Source organism: Ranitomeya variabilis, chromosome 2, assembly GCF_051348905.1.
Source record: "Ranitomeya variabilis isolate aRanVar5 chromosome 2, aRanVar5.hap1, whole genome shotgun sequence".
Lineage (NCBI taxonomy): Eukaryota > Metazoa > Chordata > Amphibia > Anura > Dendrobatidae > Ranitomeya > Ranitomeya variabilis.
In genome coordinates this window covers 48,193,175-48,210,788 of record NC_135233.1, presented here as the reverse complement: position 1 = coordinate 48,210,788, position 17,614 = coordinate 48,193,175, and the positions used below count along the sequence as shown (strand labels likewise).

At 44.9% G+C, this 17,614-nt stretch overlaps 1 protein-coding gene across 4 annotated transcripts in view; it reads left to right on the top strand.

The window, feature by feature from the left end:
- The window catches only part of THADA (THADA armadillo repeat containing), a 629,866-nt gene that overhangs the window by 516,483 nt on the left and 95,769 nt on the right, over positions 1-17,614 (top strand). For all 4 annotated transcript variants that reach the window (XM_077282381.1, XM_077282382.1, XM_077282380.1 and 1 more), the window contains exon 36: positions 14,936-15,067. In XM_077282381.1, the coding sequence (XP_077138496.1) occupies positions 14,936-15,067 (132 nt within the window). The remainder of the gene's footprint in view (positions 1-14,935; positions 15,068-17,614) is intronic.

Genomic DNA, 17,614 nt, shown 5'->3' with positions numbered 1-17,614 from the left:
CACCCCCTAGCTGTAACAGGGGTCACTGCCTCATAATGTTCAGAAATGTCCTCGGTCGCAATTAAAATTCATCTTATGTAAAACAGTAAATGGAAAGCAGGAAGGAGGGGGATGCAGCTGCAGTTTGTGACTTGGTGTTTCAGACAAACCGTACGAGAGCAGACAGCTTATTGACTTCAAACACGCTATTTTCTCGATTTTAGAGAAACCACATATTGGATACTCTAGGGAAACTGCTTGCCAACTTTTCAGAGACCTGTAAATTGGAGCAAAAGGGGCTGTCACACAGATGTTAAAAATTCTACAGTAATACTTAAATTTGGGTTTCATTTTGTCCCAAGTCTTGGCTTATACCATATTTGTGAATAGTATGCCTAGAAAAGAATGCATGATAACGGGGGGCGAGGAATGACCAGTAATGAGTCCTGGTGGTTCTGGTATTTGATTAAGTCACGAATGTTTTAGGTAAATAGCGAACGGCAAATGACGTTCTGACCTGTAATTGCTGCAGCCACTGGGTAGCTGCCAATTCTGCCTTCTCCACAGTTATTAGTTTTAATTGATCCTGCCTGATTAGAGAATGTCAAACATGAGATTCCTAGAAGTGACGGTAAGCCCTCACTGAGTGAAGCATAACACGGACCTCATAGTCTTGGCATTAGGTGCCGATGTCTCGCTTTCAGCCGGGAGGTTTGTCTGTCTGGAGAACTTACTGCACATTGCTTTTCATCTACATTTTTAGTCATCACTGCGGTTATCACGTCCTACAATACAGGTGACAATCACTTGTGACATCCCCTCTTATATCTGCCCATTAAATAAATGCCCCAATTTTTAGTCTCCAATCTATAACTCTGTCAGAGCATGCTGGAAGTTGCAGTGTTTTGGGTTGGACACTCTATGGACAGAGCTCTGTTTCCTAACGTATCTCACTTACAATTTTATTATTTTTTGTGTTTGATTATAGTAATGACTGAATAGTAATGGCAATAATTGTCCGCAGTGTCCGTATGGGTTTTTACATACCCTAAATGGGTATATTATAAGGTCAAAGGGGCTTAAAGGAGACCTGTCACTAGGCCTAAAGTGGCCACTTTTTTTGCTCCTGTTTTATTCCCACTGCTTACATGAATACTCCATTGTTTTCCTTTTTTGAATCCGCCAAACGGATCCAGAGATCTGTGCCTTTTTTATTTGATTTGGTCTTTAAAAGGGGTGTGGCTCCCAGTATTCTCTGCGGGCGTGTCTTTAGACCGTTGTGCATAATTAACCTCTGAGCCACGCCTCCTTGAAAAGTCCATAAAAATTAGAACTGAATAAAAAGGCCCATATCTCTGGAACCGAATGACAGATTTAAAAAAAAATAATAATCAGAAGAATAAGATAAGAGCAAATTGTAGCTACTGTTTTACCTGGTGAAAGGTTGTCTTTAAAGCAGTTTAAAGGGGAAAAATGCCCTGACGCCCATCACTTATTCAGTCCTCGCTGGTCTTTACTTCTTGGTCCTGTCTTGACACAGATGAAATGCCTGCTCATCCAATCACTCAGGTGGTCCCGGCTGTGGCCATCGATTGGGAGAATGGACATTTTTTTGGTATTTCCTAAGTGTCGAGACAGGATTCAGAAGTAAAAACCAGCAGAGATCTGGTAAGCATTAGGATAGGAGCTGTAATGGATTGATGAGGTGAGTATGGATTCTTGTATTTTTTAAATCACTGAGCCCTCTGCAAAAGAAATCCTTTTCAACAGCTCCTTAAAGTTACAGCAAAATTATTTTATTCTGCCATCTGATAGTCCAGTATCTAGCATAGAGCTTGTGGTGGGTCTTTCTATGAACCAAAAGGAGAAGTGTTGGATCTCTAGGTGTCCGATCTGAAGTGTTGGATCTCTAGAGGTCCGTTGGATCTCAAGGTGTCGGAGCTTTTGTGTTGGATCTCAAGGTATCCGATCCTTTGTGTTGGATCGCAAGTTGTCCGATCCTTTGTGTTGGATCTCAAGGTGTCCGATACTTTGTATTGGATCTCAAGGTGTCCGATCCTTTGTGTTGGATCTCAAGGCGTCCGATACTTTGTATTGGATCTAAAGGTGTCTGATTCTTTGTGTTGGATCTCAAGGTGTCCGATACTTTGTATTGGATCTAAAGGTGTCTGATCCTTTGTGTTGGATCTCAAGGTGTCCGATCTTTTGTGTTGGATCGCAAGTTGTCTGACCCTTTGTGTTGGATCTCAAGGTGTCCGATCCTTTGTGTTGGATCGCGGGCTGTCCGATCCTTTGTGTTGGATCTCAAGGTGTCCGATCCTTTGTGTTGGATCACAAGTTGTCTGATCCTTTGTGTTGGATCTCAAGGTGTCCGATCCTTTGTGTTGGATCGCGGGCTGTCCAATCCTTTGTGTTGGATCTCAAGGTGTCCGATCCTTTGTGTTGGATCGCAAGGCGTCCGATACTTTGTATTGGATCTAAAGGTGTCTGATTCTTTGTGTTGGATCTCAGTGTCCGATCCTTTGTGTTGGATCGCAAGTTGTCTGATCCTTTGTGTTGGATCTCAAGGTGTCCGATCCTTTGTGTTGGATCGCGGGCTGCCCAATCCTTTGTATTGGATCTCAAGGCGTCCGATACTTTGTATTGGATCTAAAGGTGTCTGATTCTTTGTGTTGGATCTCAAGGTGTCCGATACTTTGTATTGGATCTAAAGGTGTCTGATCCTTTGTGTTGGATCTCAAGGTGTCCGATCCTTTGTGTTGGATCTCAAGGTGTCCGATCCTTTGTGTTGGATCGCAAGTTGTCTGATCCTTTGTGTTGGATCTCAAGGTGTCTGATCCTTTGTGTTGGATCGCGGGCTGTCCAATCCTTTGTGTTGGATCTCAAGGTGTCCGATCCTTTGTGTTGGATCGCAAGTTTTCTGATCCTTTGTGTTGGATCGCAAGTTGTCCGATCCTTTGTGTTGGATCTAAAGGTGTCTGATTCTTTGTGTTGGATCTCAAGGTGTCCGATACTTTGTATTGGATCTAAAGGTGTCTGATCCTTTGTGTTGGATCGCAAGTTGTCTGATCCTTTGTGTTGGATAGCAAGTAGTCTGATCCTTTGTGTTGGATCTCAAGGTGTCCGATCCTTTGTGTTGGATCGCGGGCTGTCCGATCCTTTGTGTTGGATCGCAAGTTGTCTGATCCTTTGTGTTGGATCTCAAGGTGTCCGTTCCTTTGTGTTGGATCGCGGGCTGTCCGATCCTGTGTGTTGGATCTCAAGGTGTCCGATCCTTTGTGTTGGATCGCAAGTTTTCTGATCCTTTGTGTTGGATCTCAAGGTGTCCGATCGTTTGTGTTGGATCTCAAGGTATCCGATCCTTTGTGTTGGATCTCAAGGTGTCCGATCCTTTGTGTTGGATCTCAAGTTTTCTGATCCTTTGTGTTGGATCTCAAGGTGTCCGATCGTTTGTGTTGGATCGCAAGTTGTCTGATCCTTTGTTACATAGTTACATAGTTATTAAGGTTGAAGGAAGACTTTAAGTCCATCTAGTTCAACCCATAGCCTAACCTAACATGCCCTAACATGTTAATCCAGGGGAAGGCAAAAAAACCCCATGTGGTAAGAGTAAGCTCCATCATGGGGAAAAAAATTCCTTTGTGTTGGATCTCAAGGTGTCGGATCCTTTATGTTGGATCTCAAGGTGTCCAATCCTTTGTGTTGGATCGCAGGTTGTCCGATCCTTTGTGTTAGATCACAAGTTGTCTGATCCTTTGTGTTAGATCTCAAGGTGTCCGATCATTTGTGTTGGATCGCAAGGTGTCCGATCGTTGGACATAATCATCTTACACAGGTGTCTAGCGGCTTATATTCCCATGTCCCCATGCATGTTTGGTCAAGCTGACCACTCGTACCGACTGACATAAAGCTGTTGTGTATTTGCATGTGTGGATATAGCTATATATGTTTATGTAAGTATATGTACACACAAATATATAGTAGGCACAGTAAAGTTGTTGTTCTCAGTAAACAAAAACATTGCATTGTTCTAACTAGAAGATCAGCTTATTTAAATGGCGCCAGGCAATGTACACACTTGACCAAATATACAAAGACAAGTAAAGAACTATTCTGGCACCTGCGTACAGTTCATGGACTATGGCCTAGCATGATGGATCCGAATAGTCACCAGAGCTCATCATAGACTTTAATGTGGTCTATCTGTGTTTCCAGTATTTTTACTGCAGGTGTATTGCAGAAGGCAACCCTCCTGTTATATCCCACATATGGGATTCTTCTTCACCTTGCAGCAGCTTATAGTCACCCTCTTCTTCTTTAATGTTCAGATGCCTCCTCAGTCACCATAAAATCCATCTGGTGTAAAACGGTTAATATAAGGCAGGGAGGAGGGGGATGTAGCTGCAGCTTCTTGACTCTCTGATTAGCGCAGAGTGCACAGCTTTATATGTACCTGTCGTTTCAGTTATAGGATTGAATAAGAATAAGCTGTCATGTGTACATGAAGGATAACACTACTTCTGGCCATTATATAACTTTTATATCGATCGTTTTTCACCAGTTTTCCCTTTTGCTGACTCTGTTTATTTTTCATTTTGTATCTGAGCTAGTGGAAGGACTCAGGAGACTAGCTGCCATGATGTCTCACATACATAGCGCACAGAAATATGAGAGCTTCTTGCTCTTGCACACTGACAGAAGGAGCAATATCATGGAAGGCAATATACAACAGTACTGAACTGTGTGGCTGTGAATCCAGCATTGGAGTGAAGTAAAACAGTTGCTTGAATCTGCAGCTCAGTCTTCCTATTTTTTTGTATTGCTGAGTGTTCTTCACTCCTCTTTCTATGGGAAGTGTACCCTGACACCTCACAGTGCTGGCAGTCACTCTTGCTTTGACCAAGAAGGACTTCAGCTGTGGGGCTGAAGAGAAAATATGCAGAAAAAAATGTGAGTAAAGGAATAAGACCTAAATATGCAGGATACATTTGTGGTTGCTCTTCATACAGTATAACTATACTACGTGACTGGGCAATATACTACGTGACAGGGCAATATACTACGTGACAGGGCAATATACTACGTGACTGGGCAATATACTACCTGGCTGGGCAATATACTACGTCACTGGGCAATATACTACGTGGCTGAGCAATATACTACGTGACAGGGCAATATACTACGTGACTGGGCAATATACTACGTGACTGGGCAATATACTACGTGACAGGGCCATATACTACGTGACTGGGCAATATACTACCCGGCTGGCCAATATACTACGTCACTGGGCAATATACTACGTGGCTGAGCAATATACTACGTGACAGGGCAATATACAACGTGACTGGGCAATATACTACGTGGCTGAGCAATATACTACGTGACAGGGCAATATACTACCTGGCTGGCCAATATACTACGTGACAGGGCCATATACTACGTGACAGGGCAATATACTACCTGGCTGGCCAATATACTACGTGACAGGGCCATATACTACGTGACTGGGCAATATACTACCTGGCTGGGCAATATACTACGTGACTGGGCAATATACTACGTCACTGGGCAATATACTACGTGGCTGGGCAATAACCACAACAGGAGGAAAAAAAAAGAGGAAAAAACCTCCACTATTCTAGAAAAAACACCACAGAAAAACAGGCAAAGGTGCTTACCTGTCTAGGCCTCAAATCAAATGCACTCTCATGGTGCAGTGGGCCCCAAGTAAAGATGGCGACTACACAGGTGTGGTAATACCAAATGAGACAGCCAGCCTACGTGGCTGGGCAATGTATTACGTGACTGGGAAATGTACTACGTGGCTGGGCAATATACTACGTGGCTGTGCAATATACTACGTGACTGGGCAATATACTACGTGGCTGTGCAATATACTACGTGACTGGGCAATATACTACGTGGGCTGTGCAATATACTACGTGGCTGGGCAATATACTACGTCGCTGGACAATATACTCCGTGGCTGGGCAATATACTCCGTGGCTGGGCAATATACTACGTGACTGTGCAATATACTACGTCACTGGGCAATATACTATGTGGCTGGGCAATATGCTACGTGACTAGGCAATATACTACGTGGCTGGGCAATATACTACGTCACTGGGCAATATACTACGTACTACGTGGCTGAGCAATATACTACGTGGGTGGGCAATATACTACGTGGCTGGGCAATATACTACGTGGCTGGGCAATATACTACGTGGCTGTGCAATATACTACGTGGGCTGTGCAATATACTACGTGACTGGGCAATATACTATGTGACTGGGTAATGTACTATGTGGGCTGGGCAATATACTACGTGGCTGGGCAATATACTACGTGGCTGGGCAATATACTACGTGGCTGGGCAATATACTACGTGACTGGGCAATATACTACATGGCTGGGCAATATACTACGTGGCTGGGCAATGTATTACGTGACTGGGAAATGTACTACGTGGCTGGGCAATATGCTACGTGGCTGTGCAATATACTACGTGACTGGGCAATATACTACGTGGCTTTGCAATATACTACGTGGCTGGGCAATATACTACGTGGCTGGGCAATATACTACGTGACTGGGCAATATACTACGTGGCTGTGCAATATACTACGTGACTGGGTAATGTACTATGTGGGCTGGGCAATATACTACGTGGCTGGGCAATATACTACGTGGCTGGGCAATATACTACGTGGCTGGGCAATATACTACGTGACTGGGCAATATACTACATGGCTGGGCAATATACTACGTGGCTGGGCAATGTATTACGTGACTGGGAAATGTACTACGTGGCTGGGCAATATACTACGTGGCTGTGCAATATACTACGTGACTGGGCAATATACTACGTGGCTGTGCAATATACTATGTGACTGGGCAATATACTACGTGGGCTGTGCAATATACTACGTGGCTGGGCAATATACTACGTCGCTGGGCAATATACTCCGTGGCTGGGCAATATACTCCGTGGCTGGGCAATATACTACGTGACTGGGCAATATACTACGTGGCTGGCCAATATACTACGTGATGGCAATATACTACGTGATGGCAATATACTACGTGGGCTGTGCAATATACTATGTGGCTGGGCAATATACTACGTGGCTTGGCAATATACTACGTGACGGCAATATACTACGTGGGCTGTGCAATATACTACGTGACTGGGCAATATACTACGTGGCTGTGCAATATACTACGTGACTGGGTAATGTACTATGTGGGCTGGGCAATATACTACGTGGCTGGGCAATATACTACGTGGCTGGGCAATATACTACGTGGCTGTGCAATATACTACGTGACTGGGCAATATACTACGTGGCTGGGCAATATACTACGTGGCTGGGCAATGTATTACGTGACTGGGAAATGTACTACGTGGCTGGGCAATATACTACGTGGCTGTGCAATATACTACGTGACTGGGCAATATACTACGTGGCTGTGCAATATACAACGTGACTGGGCAATATACTACGTGGGCTGTGCAATATACTACGTGGCTGGGCAATATACTACGTCGCTGGGCAATATACTCCGTGGCTGGGCAATATACTCCGTGGCTGGGCAATATACTACGTGACTGGGCAATATACTACGTGGCTGGCCAATATACTACGTGATGGCAATATACTACGTGATGGCAATATACTACGTGGGCTGTGCAATATACTACGTGGCTGGGCAATATACTACGTGGCTGGGCAATATACTACGTGGCTGGGCAATATACTACGTGACGGCAATATACTACGTGGGCTGTGCAATATACTACGTGACTGGGCAATATACTACGTGGCTGTGCAATATACTACGTGACTGGGTAATGTACTATGTGGGCTGGGCAATATACTACGTGGCTGGGCAATATACTACGTGGCTGGGCAATATACTACGTGGCTGTGCAATATACTACGTGACTGGGCAATATACTACATGGCTGGGCAATATACTACGTGGCTGGGCAATGTATTACGTGACTGGGAAATGTACTACGTGGCTGGGCAATATACTACGTGGCTGTGCAATATACTACGTGACTGGGCAATATACTACGTGGCTGTGCAATATACTACGTGACTGGGCAATATACTACGTGGGCTGTGCAATATACTACGTGGCTGGGCAATATACTACGTCGCTGGGCAATATACTCCGTGGCTGGCCAATATACTACGTGGCTGGCCAATATACTACGTGGCTGGCCAATATACTACGTGACGGCAATATACTACGTGGGCTGTGCAATATACTACGTGGACATGCATATTCTAGAATACCCGATGCGTTAGAATCGGGCCACCATCTAGTAACACATCTACAGCCATCTATGAAGGGATTGCGACCAAAAGATCATACTGTTTTAGCATAATATTGACTTAAGTTCTTTGTGTATTTTTGTTTCTGACTGACAACATGTATTATTATACGCAAGAGCTGTATTCACTTTTCTTCAAGCTGTAGAGCAAAAGTGGTTCACTAGTTGTTGCTGGTGTAGTGCCCTTACGTGGCTTGCTCTCCTGATTTGCAATCTAGAAATCTTATCAATCTGAAGTAGGAAACTTGTCAGAGGTGCGTCTGTCCACAATGTTTTAGCCTTTTTTTCTGCACAGTTGTGCATGCAGCTCTAGAGTATAATATAGGCTGTAACTTGGGTCAGATAACCACAAAGAAAATAGAACATATGTGCCTACAAAATACATTTTATTAAATATAATAGATTAAAAGACAAATTAACTCAAATAATCACAAACGCTGCAATACCAAATATAATGGGTGGGAAACACTGCATAATACACAACTTGGTGTTACTATAAATCTCATGTGCAAAATAGATCCTGAGTGGAACCGTGCCACGATCCGCTAAAGCGCATCAGATATAAGGTGCTGCTCTGAGCGTGCATATAGAGTATGTGAGGAGAAGACAAAGTAAACCCTTACATTGGTAACCCAGTTGTGACCAGCAAACATCTAAGCTTAAATGTGGAATATAATTTGGGCATTTTACACACCTGTCCTGGGTATCCCAGTCTCTGCTTCCTTCCCCTGGGTACGCTGCCCTCTGTTGTGCTCCGCATGCAGGTTGACCAACGTGGCTTAGTGATGGCATCTCCCTAATCGTATTTTGTGCCTACTACGTCACACCCCTAAGTTTTAGGGTTAAGACTCTAGTGTCCAGTGTTTGCTCTGGTCCACTGCATCTGTACTACTGGTCCGGAGCTTCCTGCCAATTTGAGATGAGCGAATATTTCTATATTTGGTTCGGATTACAATCGCCGTAATTGCAATATTCACCTAACACCATTGGAGTCAAACGGAGTACGTTCGGAAACGATCGTCAAACATAAATTCGGCACGAATATGGCAAATTCTTATTCGGCAATCATTTTCCGAACGTATTCGCTCATCCAGGGGCGGATTATAATAGGGTCAATCTGGGTGGTAGCCCAGGGCCCAGTGGTGTGGGGGGCCCTGGGCTACCACTCAGATTGCCCACCGCCATCAAGGCATTACTGCTCTAACTGGCGTATTGGCCCGGTGGGCAGAGGGGGCCCGCATCTGGCCCCGTCTCATCTGCTCATGTGGCGCCTACCGGCACTGCAGCAGTTAAACGCTATTGATGTGCGGGCGCGCACCCGGACGTCAATAGTTAACAGCCGCCAGCCAATTAGAGGCTGGCAGCTGACATCAGCCGCAACGCGCACGTCGACGGTGTCTGATGTCATTGTCAGTTGCCGGCGAGGGCGCGCTGCTGGAGGGAGCTTTGCCGCTGGAGCACAGACAGGTGAGGAGAACTTTTTTTTAAATTGCGAACGGCAATCCGGGGGGCCCAGGCCAGAATGCTGGACACACTGGGGGCAATATGCTGGACAAACTGGGGGCAATATGCTGGACACACTGGGGGCAATATGCTGGACACACTGGGGGCAATATGCTGGAGACACTGGGGCAGAATGCTGTACAAACTGGGGGCTGAATGATGGACACACTGGGGGCAATATGCTGGACACACTGGGGGCAGGATGCTGGACACACTGGGGGCAGGATGCTGGACACACTGGGGGCAGAATGCTGGACACACTGGGGGCAATATGCTGGACACACTGGGGGCAATATGCTGACACACTGGGGGCTGAATGCTGGAGACACTGGGGGCTGAATGCTGGACACACTGGGGGCTGAATTCTGGACACACTGGGGGTTGAATTCTGGACACACTGGGGGTAGGAAGCTGGACACATTGGGGGCAGAGATGCTGGACATTGGGGGCAGAGATGCTGGACACTGGGTGCAGAGATGCTGGACACTGAGGACAGAGATGCTGGACACTGGGGGCAGAGATGCTGGACACTCTGGGGGCAGGATCCTGGACACACTGGGGGCAGGATGCTGGACACTGGGGGCAGGATGCTGGACTCTGGGGGCAGAGATGCTGGACACTGGGGGCAGAGATGCTGGAAACTGGGGGGCAGAGATGCTGGACACACTGGGGGCCTGATGCTGGACACACTGGGGGCCTGATGCTGGACACACTGGGGGCCTGATGCTGGACACACTGGGGGCCGGATGCTGGACACACTGGGGGCAGAGATGCTGGACACTGGGGGCAGAGATGCTGGACACTGGGGGCAGAGATGCTGGACACTGGGGGCAGAAATGCTTGAAACACTGGGGGCAGGAATGGAGACAGATGGGGCAGGATTGGAGACGTGCAGAATGTAGATACGGGGCATGATTGGAGACATGGGGCAGAATGAAAGACATGGGGCAGGATTGGAGACAGATCATGCAGGATCATGGGGCAGGATGGATACGATGGAGACTGATGGGGCAGGATGGGGAGATCATATGGGGCAGAATGGATACTCATGAGGGCAGGATGGGAGAACATATGGCTAGAGCCAGGAATGAGATACACGGGGCCAGGATGGGGGATATTATTATTACCATAGGGGCTAATTAAGGGATATTATTACTGCAGTGATGTATTTATTTTATTTTTTGAGGACACTGTTTTAAATGGGGGGGCGGTCCTGTTACTGTGTAGAGTGACACTATGTCGCCTCTTTTTGTTCATGTGGTGTAATGTAGAAGTTGGGAAAAATTAAGTAATGTGTTCTGCAAGCGGAGCTCGAGATAACTGTGTTATTTCCTGCAGAGACGAGTCCTGGCTGGATGAAATGATGGCAGTCTGTGCTGGATGAAATATGAAGGACTTCTCCTAGAGACGTCACTGGTGAGTCAGTGTTACCTATACACTGACACTATACACTGTATACTATATACTGTATTACCTCTACACAGACACTGCATACTAAGTACAGATCTCCTGTGAATTTTGGCACTTATGGTGATAGTATTGTGTGTTTTTTTTCTTCCTAACTGAAGGGTAAATTTACTAGATCAATGGATGTATGACCGGCTATAGTTTCACATAGCAACTATTTTTCTGGTTCAGGTATATGATGACCCCGTCGCATGACCCCGTCACATGACCGGGGGCCCACAGTGTCTGAACAGCCCAGGGCCCTGGCTACCCTTAATCCACCCCTGCGCTCATCTCTAGTGCAAAGTCCTCACTCCTCTACGTACCTCCCTGCCTGCTTTACTGGCGTGCCCACATGCACGTGGGGCTTAGTGGATCCACGTCACAAGGTGAACAAAACATTGGAGACCCTTATGTTGACCAGCTCTCTACATTCATTGTACGGTTGTGTTCAGTGAAGACGCATACCACAGTACAATGCAGCGGCTCCATCACTTACATCATTCCTACCATCCGTACCAGCAGCGGTTACATATCCGTACGATTCTACTGCTCGCCCTCTTATCAATATGTAGGGAGGTTGCTTCGGTTTCCAAAGTGATGAGCGGTATTTTTCGGTTCGTTGCAGAAGTTGACTTTATTGACTCAGTTTGCCAGGTGCCCTTTCTGTTTCTATTTGCCATTTCTTGAAAAACCCACACTCCAAATGCGGCAGGTAATCTCTTTCAACATCAGCCTTGTGTACCTAAGCAAATTTTCAGCTGCTTTCAACTGGGTGACCCAAGGTAGTGTGCATAGGCCTGGAAAATTCATCACACCATGTTCCAGCTGGTTTATGTGCTGCTCTCCGGCATCCCATGCTTGCACGGATCACAGTGATGCACAAAGCATTAACTCTAACAGCACTTAGCTGTAAAACGGCTGTCAGCATCAGCGGAGATTATATCCCTCATTTCACTAAGTTTTCAAGAGAAGCCCCCTCCTGATTTCATTACTGCTTTAAGAAGGTTTACACAGGTTTCCATCAGATATTCGAGAGCCTTGGAAAATTCTGCGACAGGGTTCCCCATCTGCGACATCAGGTACAGAGTACCCATGTGTTCCCTCCCGTGTCACAGAGGGGCAATTGGGCACCCGCGGGTCCTGAAGAGTTTGCAAACTCCACAATTGCAGATTTCAAGCCCACTTTTTTAAAATCAAAATTCATTGGGAATTCCGCACCAAAATCCACAAGCTTTGGTGCAAATTTGCGGCTTTTTTTTCACGGCAATTCGGCTGTGTGTGGAGTTTCTTAAAGTCTTGAGATCTTATACTTGGGATCGATTCATTACTACTAGTATTTCATATACCAGTCTTAAGGGGCATGCAGGAATAAGATGGGCCGGATTCATTAGGAGGCTCACGCCACTTAATGAATTTGGTGCAGCATATTAGCGGAGTGCGTCTCCCCAGAAATGTTACTCCTGGCGAGGACTTCATGAACATTTCTGGTATTAGAAAGGCCACCACTACTGATCAATTGGACCAGGTGGGTGTAGCCATGACTTGTTCCAGCCGTATTGGAACTAAACACTTGCTTTCAGGTTCTTCCACAGTTATTAGGGGTCTGTCAGCAACAATATCACACGGCGCCAGCGCCAAACTATAGATGTCACGTCAGAATTCTGATGAGACCCCATTATAACTCACCCTCACCCACCCCTTGTAGATTGTGAGCCCTCACGGGCAGGGTCCTCTCTCCTCCTGTATCAGTCGTGACTTGTATTGTTTAAGATTTTTGTGCTTGTTTTTAGTATGTATACCCCTCCTCACATGTAAAGCGCCATGGAATAAATGGCGCTATAATAATAATAATAACTTGGGCTCGTACTCTATAGGAGAATTACTTTCCCTTCTGCAAATGTTGTCTTTATTATTTTTCTTTAAAATTTTACCTTTTGTTTTAGCTAAAAATCTATATAAAATGGAATAAAAAAGAAAATCTAGAAGTATCAATATAAAGCATCCTGTTTTTTTTTGCATGGGACTTTAATGTGGAAAGAGTCCTCAATGGCGATACTGGGTAAAGAAATGATACAAATAGCCGTACGCTTGGCTTCCTGCAGCCGCCATCCTGTATTTATATTGCTTAGTACCGATTGCTTCGTTTTGGGATCTTTGTGTTTGTACACATTTCCATTTTTTTTGGAATGAGTCTTTTCTTTTCTTGAAATACCCGTGCCGCATCAGTGGAGGAGGGAAGGGAGAACATTACACTTCAGGGATGAAAGATGAAGGAGCTCAGAAAACACAAACAAAGTTTATTTTAAAGTTGATTTTTTTTCTCCAGAAGGAGCGACATTGCTCCACTACGAGCTCCGAATCCCCTGGGCAACGCCGACATCAAAGCATTCTCCTCCATGCTTATTCCCAGGGCTACCATCTCTGAGCAACACTGTAAACCGCCTGCCAGGTACAAGGCTTGAGGTCCTCTGTAAACACTCCAAAGCCTCTCTGCTCAGAAATAACTCTGCTGCCCAAGACACTCGGCTGAGACAGAAACTACACAATAATAACGCTGACTTCTGTGTAGAGCAGCGATGTCAAATCCCACCAAGGACAACATCTGCAAGGAGTTTGTATGTTCTCCCCGTGTTTGCATGGGTTTCCTCAGGATTCTTCGTTTTCCTCCCACACTTCAAAGACATACTGGTAGGGAATTTAGATTGTGAGCCCCAACGGGGACAGTGATGATGATGTCTGTCCCCATTGGGGCTGCGGAATATGATGGCGCTACATAATCAAAGCGTTATAAATAGTTTGCAGGTCCTGCGGTGCCAGGATTGAAGTGGGAACGGAGCTGGGACACCACAGCTGTAATGGCTATTCTCAGGTACCATGGAAGTTAACAACTGATCAGAGTACGGATGCAAGACACCACACTCAGGCAGGAGTTGTGCGCTCTTGATTCCTGAGCTGGGCATTTCTTGAGGGTCTGTTGAGCCATCGGTGGGGGTTCTCACTCCACCGATCTGCAGGCAATTAAAGTGACTGCTAAATATGAAAAAAACATTCAGAAAGTTTAGTTACTCTCTAAAACCTGAAAATCAAATTCAGTCTAAAATCCAAATACATGACTTAGAAGACCAAGGATAAAAAATAAAAAGTATATGTAGACACATAGGAAGGGAAGACCAGACAGCGTTGAGGAAATGAAGAAAATGGCAGACTGGTATAGTGCAAAGTCTTCATATGGACCCGATAGTTTGGGCATCTGAAAAAGAGGAAGGTGAAAAATTAATCATCCATATCCATGACTTGTACTTCCATGCACTTTTATCAGGAGACTACGGTTCCACAATCTCAAAAGATCACGTTCTGTTCAAAATGTCTCCCTGATCCATTGCACTATGGAAACCACCAACGCCCAACAGATCCCACTGATTAGGTTTCGGCAGTTTCCATCACTCTAATGGCAAACAGGACTGTATGAAGGACTCTTATTACCACCATATCTGCTGGAATATGTGACGTGGGCTCCAATGTGGGTAGAAAGGCCGAATTCTCAGAAAGATTGCTATTGCTTCGACCATGGTATCACATGTTTGTTCTGAACCATTTTATGTGTGCAGAATACATTGACTCTAGTAAGAATGTTCCCTTGTGTCTTTACAGGTCTGTCGGATACATTACAGCTATGGATGTGTGTGTTGTGGCTACTTCAGTGTGAAGATCCAGAGGTCAGGGATGTTGCTGCAGATATAATTTGTGTGTATCACACTCAGAAAAATAACTCTTCCGGAACAGGTACGGCCATTATGTGTAAATTATAGTTGAGATGATTCATTTTTATACTGATGACAGATGGAACATGATACGTTTTTCTTTGTGCAGTTCATAGCTCTGTGGTAGGGCATTTGGGGACGCGAAGTCCTGCGAGGGTGAGATTATCATGGGAGAGTTTCTTCTTATGTGGAACGTCAACTTAATAGCTTCTTGAAGATTGATGAAAATAAATTAAGTTTCTGCTCAATCCTCATTACATCTTATGTCGCGGGGCGTGGCAACCAGCAAGGCAGAAAAAGGTAGAGAAGAGACACCCATTGGATGCATTTCTCTGAAGTCCAGGAAAACAGCTGTGACCCTCTTTATAGTTTTGTTTTAAATGTGTCTGCATTTTATTTTTAGGAAGAAAAACTACCTTTTGACAATTTAGATGGGGCATCAAAAACTTAGTAAAACTTTGCATTTGATGACAATGTGGGGAATTTGAGTTCTCTCCCACTGCCTTGCACTATAATTTTCCTTGTGATCCTCTTAAATTTCATCTGTTTTTCATAGTCAAAATTGCTGCTCAATAATATTTTGGGGAATGTATAGCTCACACTCTATTAGATGATATTTTTAGATGATAGGCAAAAAAACTGGTGACAGGTTCCCTTTAAGTCTCCTCTTAGACTTCATTTTAGCAAGCTAAACATTCCCAGATCCTTTTAACCGTTCCTCGTAGGAAATAGTTTGCAGTCTGCTCACCATCCCGGTAGCTCTTCTCTGAACTTGCTTCACTTTTTCAATGTCTTTTTTTTAAATGTGGTGCCCAGAACTGGATGCAGTATTCCAGATGAGGCGTGACCAATGAGGAGTAGAGGGGAATAATTAATTTACACGATTTAGACTCTATGCTTCTCTTAATACATCCTAGAACTGTGTTTGCCTTTTTTGCTGCTGCATCATACTGTTGAGTTATGTGCAGTCTGTGATCTATTAGTATACCCAAGTCTTTTTCACACGTGCTGTTGCTTAGTTCTATTCCTCCCATTCTGTAGATGATGTTTTCATTTTTCTTGCCCAGATGTAGAATCTTGCATTTCTCCGTTAAAGGGAATCTGTCTCCTCATTTTGCCACTATAAACTGCAGCCACCACCATTAGGGGCTTATCTACAACATTCTGTAATGCTGTAGATAAGCCCCCGATGTAACTTGAAAGATAAGAAAAACAAGTTCGATTTTACTCACCTGGGGGGAGGTCCGGATCCGATGGGAGTCGCAGGTCCGGGTCCGGCACCTCTCATCTTCATGCGATGACATCCTCTTCCTTGCTTCTGTTGCGACTCCTGTGCAGGCGTACTGATTTGCCCTGTTGAGGGCAGCGTAAAGTACTGCAGATCGCCATCGCCAGGCCTCTCTGAACTTTACCGGTGCCTGTGCACTGCAGTACTTTGCTCTACCCTCAACAGGGCAGAGAATTACACCTGCGCAGGTGCCACGACAGAAGCAAGGAAGAGGATGTCATCACATGAAGATGGGAGGCATCGGACCCGGACATGCGATGCCCATCGCACTGCATTGGACCGCCCCACAGGTGAGTAAAATATAACTTGCTTTTCTTCTGTTTGAGGTTACATCTGGGGCTTCTCTACAGCATTACACAATTCTGTAGATAAGCCCCTAATGGCAGTGGCCACAGTTTATAGCGGCAAAATGAGGTGACTGATTCCCTTTAAATACTATTTTATTAGTCGCTGCCCATTGTTCAAGCTTATCTAGATCCTTATGAATCATGTCTCTGTCTTCTCTATTGTAAGCTATCCCTTCTTTCTTTTACATTGTGAGCAAATTTGATAAGTTTACCTTCGGTTTCGGTATTTAAATTATTTATAAAAATGTTGAGTAACACTGGGGCCAGGACAGAGCCTTGTGGTACCTCCCTGAAACACTCTTACAATGGGACGTGCAACTACTTATTACCACTTTGAGTACGATCACTGGGCCAGTTATGAATCCACCTAATCTTAGCCTTATCAATCCCATACTTTGTCATTTTTTTCAATAAGGATAGTATGAAGTCGAGATTCACTATATATATATACCGCATTTCCCTAATACACCCAGTCAGTGATTCCATCATAGAAGGAACCATGCTGGCTCTGGGTAATTACTGTATTCTTATCAAAGTACATACGTGCTGTTTAATAATTTGTTCAAATATCTTTTTTGGTATAGAAATAAGGCTAAATTCCTTGCTCCAACTTCTTTCCTTTTTGAAGATAGGGACAACATTTGCCCTTCTCCAATTTTCTAGGATTTCTCCTGATCTCCAGGATTTTTCAAAGATTCTGGCTGGTGCTTCTGCAATTTCCTCTGCTAACTCTTTCAATACCCTAGAATAAAGTAGTGGCTAGGAGCAAAAAAAGTGCAAATAGATCCGAGAGCAACAACTATGTCAAATAAAATTATGCCATTCCGATAAGGCTGTGCGACCCACAACCAAGAACATGCATGAAACAGCCGCCGCAAATCCACGGGTCCTTCAACCAGGAAAGAGGGGAGAAAAAGGAGCCAAATGTAGTTTA